This window comes from Yarrowia lipolytica, chromosome 1B (assembly GCF_001761485.1).
Source record: "Yarrowia lipolytica chromosome 1B, complete sequence".
NCBI lineage: Eukaryota > Fungi > Ascomycota > Dipodascomycetes > Dipodascales > Yarrowia > Yarrowia lipolytica.
The window spans coordinates 1,686,297-1,698,530 of NC_090771.1; the positions used below are offsets into that span (position 1 = coordinate 1,686,297).

At 48.4% G+C, this 12,234-nt stretch overlaps 4 protein-coding genes across 4 annotated transcripts; all 4 read left to right on the forward strand.

Annotated features, from left to right (window-relative positions):
* Positions 1 to 54: 54 nt before the first annotated feature.
* On the forward strand, positions 55 to 3,042 carry YALI1_B16863g (uncharacterized protein; the record flags this gene model as incomplete). Its single annotated transcript, XM_500812.3, has 1 exon — positions 55 to 3,042. The coding sequence occupies one exon, from the start codon at positions 55 to 57 to the stop codon at positions 3,040 to 3,042; it is 2,988 nt and encodes a 995-aa protein (XP_500812.3).
* Positions 3,043 to 5,927: 2,885 nt separating this feature from the next.
* Positions 5,928 to 6,611, forward strand: YALI1_B16922g (uncharacterized protein; the record flags this gene model as incomplete). Its single annotated transcript, XM_500813.3, has 1 exon — positions 5,928 to 6,611. One exon carries the CDS (start codon positions 5,928 to 5,930, stop codon positions 6,609 to 6,611), a length of 684 nt encoding a protein of 227 aa, XP_500813.3.
* A 1,506-nt stretch (positions 6,612 to 8,117) lies between these two features.
* On the forward strand, positions 8,118 to 9,611 carry YALI1_B16944g (uncharacterized protein; the record flags this gene model as incomplete). The annotated part of the gene is made up of 1 exon (XM_500814.3): positions 8,118 to 9,611. One exon carries the CDS (start codon positions 8,118 to 8,120, stop codon positions 9,609 to 9,611), a length of 1,494 nt encoding a protein of 497 aa, XP_500814.3.
* Positions 9,612 to 10,539: 928 nt separating this feature from the next.
* Positions 10,540 to 11,253, forward strand: YALI1_B16968g (ribosomal protein P1; the record flags this gene model as incomplete). Its single annotated transcript, XM_500815.3, has 2 exons — positions 10,540 to 10,656; positions 11,032 to 11,253. The coding sequence occupies 2 exons, from the start codon at positions 10,540 to 10,542 to the stop codon at positions 11,251 to 11,253; spliced, it is 339 nt and encodes a 112-aa protein (XP_500815.2).
* Between the last annotated feature and the right edge of the window lie 981 nt (positions 11,254 to 12,234).

Sequence of the window (12,234 nt, forward strand, 5' to 3'; positions counted from 1 at the left end):
GACATCCAAACCGCCAGCTCGACACTGCATCGCTACTTCACTACAACTTCTTCTATGGACACGAAACGAAGCCTTTCAGGGGCTCCCCCCAGTCCTCGCAAATGGACACAAAAGCGGGTCAAGACGGACTCATTACTTGAAGACAGTCGCCTGTTCAGACCCACTTCGCCGCTCAAGTGGCACAGAAAGAAGGCTGGAATCCGCCCAAAGATTTCTGCTCCTCTGGAGGCTGCCAACACAAAATTTTATACCCCTGCTGGCAGCCCCCGAACCGACGCCGGTGGGTTTGCATACAACGTGGAGTTGCCTCATTCATTTACCTTCAACCACTCCAGCATCTTCCACGAGCACCTTTCGGACTCTGATAAGTCTCGGGAGGAGAAGGAGAGAGTCTTCAATGTCTCTGTTGACTCCTTTTCTAAGAGCATGGAGATGCTGAAGCAGACGGGTACTGCCTCCAGCAGTCGACTGAATCTGTCAATGCGGCCGCTGGCTCCTCTCGCATTGTCTTCTGTCCCCCCTCTTGATATTCCTCATGAGCTGATGCAGCACAACCGCGAGAGCCCCTCGGACGACGAGTTTCATGACACCAGAACGTCATTCCGACACAGTATGGTATCTCTTCATGGCCTCACCGACATTAACAACGAGATCAACGACATCAATGCGCAGATTCAGGACATTAATCAACAAATTCGGGGCATTGGAGAGGTGGATAATATTGTCACAGTCTCGGCAATTGCACCAGTTGAACAGATGGTGACTGCCAAGATGGACACCACTCCTGACAGTGTCAACACAGAAAATATTCTCGACGAGTTGTCTTCTCTACAGCATGAGGATGAGGAGGATGCGGAGGAGGGCGAGGGTGAGGATGAGCAGGTCGTGGAGCAGAGTTCAGAGAGTGCTGCCGCAGCTGCTGAGGAGGAGGACGACTCATTACGGCCTCTGGAGTACGATCTAGGCAATGGACCCAAAGCTTCAATGCCACGATTCCCCACTTCTTCGACGTTGGGTACTCTCGTTGATGACTCTGATAAGCAGAAGACTGTCACTGCTGCAGCGGCAGCAAACATTGCATCTCCCCGATCGTTCGCAACTTCAGCTTCTGCTCGGACTCTGTTTGCTGATCGGTTCATTGATCCCGAAAGCATCAGAGACAGCATTCGGGTTGTGGATATTAGTGTTCGAGATGATGATGAGGAGGAGGACCCGAGGGAGGAAGAAGGACGCCACGAGGGACAACCGCACCAACAGGAGCAGGAGGAACCAGAGACCAGTAACGACGACTCGTCTTCTGCTCTCAACTCTTCTTCTGTCATCGCATCTACCCCCATCGAGCTTTCTCATGCTAATCTCCCCACTAACCTTTTCCGAACCCACCAAGACCGATCCAAGTACACCGAGTCTGGTATCCTTGACAACCGCGTGTCTCTCATTTCCACTGGAGACAAGTATCCTCTCGATATCGACAATGTTTCACCTGTCAGAGGAGTTGATGAGCCTTCTTTTTCTCTCCGAGATGTTCCCATCGAGACTTCTCATCGAGACGACTATGTCTTTGAGCAGATGAAGCAGGAAGAGGATGGACTTGAGGGTGGGCTTGCACCCGCCGTTTCGTCGACTTCTCGACCCATTTCCTCGGTTTCGACCCACTCCTCCTCTCTTGCTGGCACTGCTTCCTCCACAGACTCTCTTGGCATCCATTTCGCACCCCCAGACTTGCTGTCTCAGCCTCTGGGCTTCAAGATGGTGTCCAACGACATGGGTGGCTGCTCATCTTCGGATGATTCAGCTGTTCATCATACCAACGAGGCCACCGAACGAGCCATTCCCTTGGGTAATTTTGCCAACAGCTCGTTTGCGGAGCTCAATTCTGGCGACTACCAGTTCCCAGACATTGAGGTGGATGAACCCCAAGAGCCCCAAATGAGCCAGGTCGCTCCTGAGACTCCAATGTCGGTCCATTCTCAGCAGTTCTCGTATCCTCCTTCGTTGTCATACTCTCCCGCCTCCATGGAAGAGCCAATCATGCATCCCCCTCGTTCATATGTTCCGTTTGTGTTTCGATCTCGAGAGCTCGACGAGAAGGACCAGGGTCTGTATGCGCAGAATAACACAGTTTTTGTTAATAACGCCTTCATTCCCTTCTATCCTTCCCCCGAGAATTCTCCTCAGTTCCCCAACATCAACTCGTTCCCCGAGGTGAGAGGAGTCTCTAACAAGGAGCCTCCCAAAGAGTATCTTGAGTTGAAGGCTGAGCGAGATAAGGAGATTGCCCGTCTGACTCGCGAGTTTGAAGAGCGAGACAAACAGCTTCTGGCTAAGGGAGTTGGTAAGGACACTAGCCCAGATGTGTTCAATATTCCTGCCACTCCTGCTCCTCTCCGAGTTCGAAAGCAACGAAAGGACAGACCCATCAGTGATCGACCTCTCAGTGAGGTTCCTCAGATCCCCAAGCGATCTGCTTCTCGACGGTCCTCTAAGCGGTCTTCCTTGATCCCCTCTTCAGAGACTTATCATACTGATTTGGATGCTATTGAGCCTCTTCCCATGATTGATGCTTCTCGCATCGAGCCGGAGGTTGAGGTTGAGGAGAAACAGGCCGAGGTTCTTTCCCCTTCTCTGTCGCAACAGCGACAGGCTTCCGCTGGTTCTACAGGTACTGTCATTCGACATCCTCTTCAGAACCAATTCCCTTCCCTTCCAGACAACCAGATGTTGTTTATGACCCGAACTGGTCAGAAGCAAAACTTTGGCAAGATCCAGCCCCTCAAGAGCAACCCAGGAGGCACACATTTGTACGATCTTGAAGCCCAGAAAGAGAACAACATGTGTCGAGACTCGATTTCGCTGTTGATGCTGTTTCTGTTCTTCTTCATGCCTCCTCTTTGGCTGGCTATGGGTCTTGGATACCTAGATTCGGTAGCAGGAGAGGTCAAGCAGTCTCACAAGAAGGCGGCGTTGGCGTTAGGAGGAACCATGATGGTGGCTGTGGTTGTTGGCATATCGGTAGGATTAGGAGTTGGTCTGACGAGGTAGTAGTGGTTGCTGGCGTTTTAACGAGACGTTAGCCGTGGCTTTTGTCACATCTTTGCTGATAATTCAGCCGTGATCTTCATATTCCTATGATCACATCTTCCCTTGCTGTTCATTCAGCCGTGATCGCTTCTGATCTCATTGTTCCCACGACTACTACACAAGACACAAGACTGCTGTTCATGCAGCCGTGGCTGTCACACCATGGCAGCTGCATTGGAACTACCGGTTGCATTCTACCACAATACAAGACGACACTTACTTACATTTAGTCCATCAGTCATTACTGAGCATTTAGCATAATACCAATTTATTTATGATCTTAACGAATATGAGTATCATCGATGATGTACTGTAGTTATACGAGCACTTGTATTGTACATACACTGTTCAAGGATTAGACGGCATGACATATGGTAAATGAAATAATAAGCCATGAAGTTGTATATGTAGACGTAGGTAGTGTTCGGAGACATACATATAATACATAGACCGGTATGTACAGTATGTAGTATATAACTAATTGTAGTCTTACAAGCACGTACCAGTGTCAGCCGCATGTACTTCCGGCGAGAATATGTATTTGGACTGTATCTCAGAAGACTACAAGGGATTGGAAGAACAAACAAAACGCACAGTAAGGCATCTGATGATATATATCATGTGATCAGGCATCAGAACAAGAATCTCCACAGTGGGGTTTCTGAGACATGAGACATATGACGTCGGACTGCTTCGATCGAGGCACCCAGACGAAGGGTCCCTGTAACCCTTTTACACGCCGCACAGACCATTGCTGTTCGATCGCATGACAGGGACAGTATAATCTACTCTTACTACTTGTAGTATGTGTTGTAAAATTGTGTCTGTTACCACGTGCAAAATGTTTCTCAAAGCCAAGTTTCATGTGACAAGCTCCAGAAAGGATCTAATACGGAGATGTAGAGAGATACACGAAAGCACGGGCATGGGTTTGTTTGTACGGCAGGGGCATTACTAATAGTGCCACATGATGTATTAATAATCATATGGTCGTGTGGTCGTTTGGCTAGACTCCTATTCCGCAATGTGACCCCTCCGGATATGCCGGATGACGAAAACTGGGGTAGACAGTCTGACAAAGCGGAGAGTCCATTGCTCATGCAGCTCCGGTTTGTCCCGTGAGGTTCCGACAAGGGAATGCATGCATTTTCGGAAGTGGCGGCCGAGAAGATAGCGACAAAGAGAAAGACCACGAGACTGTATTGATATTCATTGTGTGGGTTATTATCTGGACAGTATTTCCGTGCGTGTGCCCACCGAGTTGACCAATCAGATCACTACATCTGGGTGGGGGTCGTGGGAGGTTGGGAGAGTTTTTTCGTGGGGGTCACTCTGTCGTTCATGTGCTTCACCACATGGTGGATAGACACCGGATGAACTTTGGCGAATATACTGTACGTTAGGGAGGTGTGTCAGTAGGAAAGACATGTTGCAGGGCTAGTGTATAGCAGTCATCTAAGATAGAGAGGCTGAAAGTGAGGCTGAGACAGCAATAACAGCTACCGTGTTGATCTCTTGGGTATTTGTAATCAGCACGGTCTCCCATTCACTGTATGGTCGTGACAGTATTACAGCTGTACGCTCTTTATTATCGGAGCCAAAACCAGCTCATCCGTGTGAGGGAAATTGTATACAACCACATACATAGGATGTTTGACGCTGAGCTCCGATTGGGAGGCTGCCACAATGGGCGGGCCGTAATTGAATTACGCCTTGTCGGCTTCTGTCAAGCGCATAGTGGCTCCAAGCGAGAGGTATTTCTCTGGCCAAAAGCACTGCAAAATCCTGCAAAAAGCACTGCAATGCGGGCTTTGAAAAGCGAGACCTACTGTAGTGGGTCTGTTTAGGCCGTGTGAAGCAATACGACACTGGTAACGGGACTATGATATCGCCAACGGGGTTGTAATAAAGGTGTCGTGGATGGTTCCCCACTATTGGTCGCGTTGCCCATTTCCCCCTCACCGAGACCGTATGGTTTAATCTGAGGTTGTCGATCCTGGACGACGACATCCGGGTGCCATGCGGCGAGAATAAACTGGGAGAAGAGCGCAAAATGGAAGTGAAAAAAGAAGCACATTTTTTTAAGACCACTTGACCAGGAAATATAGACAAAAAACTACGTAGAAAAACTATAGTTGCACACAAATATACTGGTTGGTTCACCCCCGAGCTCCCACCGTCAATTACACTGTCCTTATTATCCCCTATCAATGTCTATCCGTGTAACGTTACACTGCAGTTGATGAACATTGACATTCAGGGACAAGATAGCCCACTGAAGAAAGCACCCAGTGAGAGCAGAGAAAGAGAGAGAGGCAGTGTAAAGCGAATATCGATTTTCCGGACATTCGCCTCACGAGCCGGAAGTATTCATCCGGGGGAACAAGCAGTCCCGCTTCAGACACGTTACCCCGTAATTACTGAATCTCTTTTCCCCATCTATGTTGGTACCCCTCCCCCTCATTAATCACGTTCCATTGAGCTCGAATAACTACAATGCTGCTGCTGACTGACTCAAAGGTTATCCTTTTTTTTTGTTTCCCTTTCTTAGTGGCTCTAGACCGGTACATAATCGTGCTTTGGGTTTCAACTGTCATGGCTTTGGAGGTAAATCGAAAAAGTGGCCAAGTGTAGGGGCGCAGTTTTTGGGGCATCTTGTGTGGGGAAGGGTGGATTTTATTATATTAATCAATTCACTGGAGTTAGGGCTTCTGAAGAATCTGGTTATTTTCCCAGCACTACCACAGTTGGCTCAATAATATGCATCTTCAAATATCTCTCACTCGGCACCCTGCAAGGGACAAAGCCGTTTTTTAGCTTTTCAAGGCGATGTGAAATTCGGTTTGATGAAAGAAGCGGCACGTATATATATCCAGGTGGTCTGGCTGGGTCAGGACCATCACCAAATACAAACCTCCACAACTATGCTAATGTCATACGCCACAGCACGCACTCTCCCGTACGCCTTTCCGAAGGCCGAGCACCACCATATCGAACACATTGAACACATTGAACACATTGAACACATTGAACATTTTGAACGCAATGACCATCAACACATTGAGCACATCGAGCACATCGAGCACATTGACAACACTCACGACATTGGGTACGAAGTGGAATATGTCGAATTTGCTGAAGAGGTATCTGAGATCTCTCTCTCTGATTCTGAAACGGAACGCTCTTCGGTATGTTCTATGCCAGAGACGTGTGCCACTTCTGTTTCCGATCTCGACGACGATTACATGAGCGCAGAGACCGTGGCTGAACTGGCTAACAACAAGAACAAGCTTGTGGTTGTTATCGATAGCGCCGTATACGATCTGAGCGACTACAAGGCACAAAACGGACTAGTGCAAATGGTGCTGAAGTCTCTGAATGGCACAGACGCTTCGTGGCAGTTCTGGAGAATGAACACCCGACAGCAATGGGAGGAGATTCAGAAGTTTCGAATCGGAGTGTCAACAGGAGTCCCCACCAAGTACAGCCCGCCTCGAGAGCGCTTCTTCTCTCTAAGAAGAGTCTACTGATCATTTTTTTGACAGGTGTGGAGAAGACGGACAGGACGAGGAGAAGCATTAGACGAACTGGAGTCGTCACACTAACATATTTATAGCATGCATTACCAATCACACATAACCAAGAGGCAGTAGGCTAAGTATTCCAGTAGGTGCCTGTCGGGAGTAGTCGGAGGTTTAGGGGGGATGTACTGTACAAGTATCAGTACTCTCAGTCGAAAGTATGGCTACAATAGTTGATAAACAGCTCACAGAATGTAATTATGCCAGCTAAATATACCAACTATCAAAAGACTGTGCTTTGTAATGCTCATAATTATACTTGGGGGTCTTAAGTACACACATTTATTGCCTGTTGTCTCTACACGGCAACCCAAGTGAAACATGTTTCAGTGACAACGGCGAGCAAAGAACGGCTTTACAGCAAAGCAATCATAAAGGGGAGTTTGCGACACATAACAGACTCACCAAAATGAGTGTGGAAGCCTCACAGACGTCCAATGCGACATTACTTACTGAGCCATATTAGCTAGTCCTAAATATGATTGGGGTGAGAGGAGAAATAATGTGTGTACAGGTATGCTCACTTGAGTAAGGGAACTACAACCACGGCCCATCCGTGCTCAGCCACTTGTTCACGATAACTGCGCAGGCAACATATGCTCATACCCCTCCCCCACTTCACATGAAAAACCGGTGTCAGTGTCCTGGCAAAAGTTAGCCTCGGCGACCAGGGTCGCCTGCCTACCGATGTTATGCAGCAGGTTATCATTGTTATCGGTGTTATCGGTGTTATCGGGACTATCTGCGGTCACGGGCATATGTGTGGCCGATATTCCGACAGTGCACCAGCTTGCGAGCCGCGGCTTTTTCGGCTAGCGCAATTTATGGGGCTTTTCCTTTTAGAGCCCTTCCATGTGGTTTGACACCTTTGCAACCGCCGTTGTCCTTGCACCAGTAGCCGTTTTTGTCCATTCGAAATAGACTATGAGAGAGCGAGGCATTGGGAGAGTCAAGGCAATGGAGGGGGGAGCCGTTTCGTCGAGGACTGAGCTATGTACTGTAGCACCTCAACAGAAGTACGAGAACATAACATACTTAGAATGTTGGTACAATATACAGAACACTGCTACAGGAAACACCCATTATATATAACTTTTTTTCTTTTGGTAGATACACAGATATCACACAGAGACAGACACTCACAACGTTTGCACCCAATAACTTGCTCCGCCAACATGACAACACATGTCAAATGCATAGTATGATTGGTAACATGAGTGTAGAAACGAATACAACTACCGGTAGAGGTCTGTTGATGACAAAAAAATATATATTTACAGGCAAACCACATCGCAAATACCTTTTAGTCTGGTTACTATCACGTCCAAAACAGCCTCCAAGACTCGCTACACCCCCACCCCGCACGTGACCCTAACCCAAGATAAGCGCGCAACCAAACCTACACACCAGACTAAATATCGGACTCTCAAGACTCGTCTACACAGTCACTCTACCATGGGAAACGTTCCGGGAAAAGAACAGCAGGTGCGCAACGCACGGTCCGTTTCTGAGGACTACCACCGCGAAGGCCAGGTCAGATCCAAGAGGCCCTCTGCGCCTCGAGAAAAAAAGCGGGAGCCAAGAGTCTTTGTAGACCCCAATGAACAAGTGGATGGTGGCTATCTGGTGCCTCAGGGAGTCTACACCGGACCACAGGATTTCGACATTCTTGTTGTCAAGAGCCTGATGACTAGTCGCAAGCTTGCACCGTTTTTCAAGGGTCTACAGGACTATGAGGAGGAATGGACTGATCATCAACTTATGGCTGCCATTAGGGGCTTTCCTATCCCCAGTGCAGCATCAGAATCGCCTACAACCGAATCTACAGACACAAAAGACGCTTCAGCTTCCACCTCAACCCCTCACGCAATTTCCACACCTTCACATCTGTCGCCACCTACAGCTCCTCCTCAGGTGGCCATCTCGCCTCCCCGACACACTTTGTCATCGAACAACCCGTTCAGAGACCCGTTGGAGCATATGTCGCATCTGAGAATCGATCTGGACAACACCACGTTTTCCCAGAGCGCCCCAACACCGTCGTGGATGCGTTCCGGAGAACCCGATCAGGAGGACGGGGACGAACTCATAAACCCAGGCATTCTACAGTCCCCACCAAGCAGGGAGGCTCCCAAGCCACCACCCTCACGACAACGGGCCAAAACGCTCACCAACAAAGAGCCCCCGCTTATGGTCAAAATCTACAGAGACCCCATCGAGTGTCCCATTTGTTTTCTGTACTACCCAAACTCGCTCAACATGACCCGATGCTGTGCCCAGCCCATTTGCTCCGAGTGTTTTGTGCAAATGAAGCGAGCTGAACCTCATCCTCGACATGACGAGCCTGAACCTGACACGTTGCTGGGACAGCTGGATCTCATCTCCGAGCCCACAGCCTGTCCCTACTGTGCTATGTCCGACTTTGGAGTAGTGTATTCGCCTCGACACGGCCCCGGAGCCAAGGCTGCAGGAGCCAACAGTGCTGATGCCGCTGCAGCCAAAGGGAACGGTGACGAGTCTGCTATTGATGATTCGGGAGACTCATCAGACGGCATTGACACCACCAACATGGACGATGTGGCTGACAAGCTAATGCACATGTCCGGTGCAAAGCGTCGATCGTCCATCAGTGTCACCAACCCCAACGTCGTGACCGTTGATCGTGTGCGACCCGACTGGTCAAAGACGCTGGCTGCTGCTCGAGCTAGAGCTGCACGAAAGGCTGCTACTGCCAACGCTCTTCATGCCACGGCTTTTGTGGAAGGAGGCAATGGGGAGGTGGCTGGATCATCTAGATCATCGCGACGAACCCGCCAAAACCACGAACAACGGCAGGCTGCCCGTGCTCAGGAGTTGGAGCAGATCATGCTCTCAGAGGCTATGCGTCTAAGTATGCTGGAGAGCCAAGAGGCGGAAGAGAAGCGCTCCAGGGAGCAGGAGAGCAAGTAGGAAGCAAGAGTCAGGTAAAAGCGTTTGAAAAAGTCTGCCACCAAGAGCAACTTTTCCACAACCAACGAATAGATATTTATATGCATAGCGTCGAGAGTTGTAGAGAGGGTTGTAGACAGACACTAGCAGTGGAAATAAGCCAATTGCGTGTATGAGATGGTATCTGAAGGCACGATACATTATCCAATTATACAGTATTAACACATTACAATACAGTATGAGTAGCTACAATGTACGACGATACAGCTACTGTAGATGAGTTTAATGTTTATTGTAGCTACTTAGACCTTTCTATTAGCAGACAGTATCCAGTTGAGCTATGTAACCAAAAGGATTCTGCCTCGTCATATATCCTCAATACCGGATAAGTAGCAACCTGGCAATCAGGGGCCTACTACGTCGCCAAGGATCTACACTCTAGCCGCCGTAATTAATGCACTGCAGGGTCTGCAGAATGTCTTGTCTCAATTTGTGGTGCCTGCTTGAAGTGGGGTCGTATGTATATGGTACCTTGAGGGGAGATAACGTGAGACAGAAGAGTGGAAGGCGGTCTATAAGACAATTCTATCGGCTTTAAAACAATCATTGAGCAATGACAATATTTGATTTAACATCTACAGTTCCCTTGGGAGGCTCATTTTCTCCTCTAAGGATAAATAATCAATGTATATTAATTGGTATGGTTAGAATACCCCATCTCTGGTGGTTTCGAATCTCACACCCAATATTCCACAGCTCTACTCCTCTTAAAAAACCCCTTTTTCATGGTGTATTTCCCAGCCAACTTTAAAATTTAGGCACACGTGACTATCATCCCAATTTGGAAAACACGTCACACAAGGTTTTTCGAGCCCACTCCGGTGCAGCCCACAGTTTGGCGATTTCACCAGAGCTTCGAATTTTACGAACATATACACAACAAACGAAAATGTCTGCTGACGCTCTTGTTTCTTACGCTGCCCTGATTCTGGCCGACGCTGAGGTCGAGATCTCTTCCGACAAGCTCATTGCTATCACCAAGGCCGCTGGCTCTCCCGTTGAGCAGGTGAGTGAAGGATTTTGAGGTGGATTTTGAGGTGGAATTTACGACATGAATTTGAGACGCAACGACAAAAATGAGTGGAAAGGTGGAGCTCCTTTACGACGGATTTGGAGCTCGATCTGTGGTTATTTGGGCATTGATCTGCTGTGGGTTGTGTTGGTTGTGTTTTAAGACGTGGTTCTGGTATGAAGGGTGATCTCTTATACAAGACTTCTGATATGACATGACATAACACGATGCACAGCTGAGAGATTAACTGAAGAACTGCGTAACTACTTCGATAACCACAAAGGCATCACACCTGCTGTCCAATGTCATGAGTACCGTCTCTAGGATGTTTCTGGTAACACCATTCCCCCGAACAACTACTAACCCCAGGTCTGGGCTGATGTCTTCGCCAAGGCTCTTGCCGGCAAGGACCTCAAGGAGATCCTCTTCAACATTGGTGCCTCTGGCCCCCGCCGCCGCCGCCCCCTGCCGCTGCTGCCGCTGGCTCTGCCGATGCCCCCGCTGCCGAGGAGGCTGAGGAGGAGAAGGACGAGTCCGATGACGACATGGGCTTCGGTCTCTTTGACTAAGCGCCTTTTTCATGAATTGTAATGGAAAAGAAAAAATAAGTTAATGTATATTATCTTGGGTGATAAACGAACGAAGCACGAGCGTAGCGACTGCTTTGAGAGTGTACCGAGTGTCTATCTTTAGATCTGAATTGCTGTAGCCGGACGAGCAGACCGGTGTATACAAGTGCGTAGTGAGATACTGACGCAACGGGGTGTGAGTGTCACTGACTCGTACAATCAGTTTGTTTCCAGTGTCAAGGGTTGAGTGCTCGTGTGATGTTCTGTGGTGTTACGTTGTGCAGTGTCTAGCAGATAATTTAACCAAACTACAAGACGAACTCTTTCAAATAGCCCACATATTGTAGAGATACCGATACGTACTGTGCATATCGTGCTGTAGCTACTGTATGTATCGTACTTGTACGTTCCTGTACAATGGTCTCTTATTCAAGCATGTAGTTCAACCTCATGAGGCACCTCGGAAATATAGAGCAGCGAGACTATAAGCTACCCGTCCAGAGATTTCTATCAACTCCAACAATCGACCCCACCTTCTGACTCTCAACAGTAGCTTCTCTGGCTCTCGCCAGAGAACCGATGATGCCTCCGAAACTGTCGAACCGCTCGACATCAAACAGGACACACCACTGCCAATCCGACATTTCATGTTCCCGTCACCCAGACCACCATGGCTTATCCTGTTGCCACTGAAGGTAAGATATGAAGTGACTGAGACTGGACTTGTCACTGACGAGACTGTCACTGACAAGACTGTCACTGTATCAAACAAGTCGACGAAAAGGGATATTACGCCTCTAAAATGTTGCTTCCTCTTCTAGTGGAGTAGGATCAGAGAGATTATGTCTAGGTTATATATATCCACCCTTCAATCTCTCTTGTTCACTTGCATTAGGGCTGTAGGCCACGGGTATTGTTCCGATGAGTAGAAGTATGAGTATATACTGAAGAATAACATAGCGTACAAACTGATAATTGTACTTGTACTTCAGCAAGTATAACA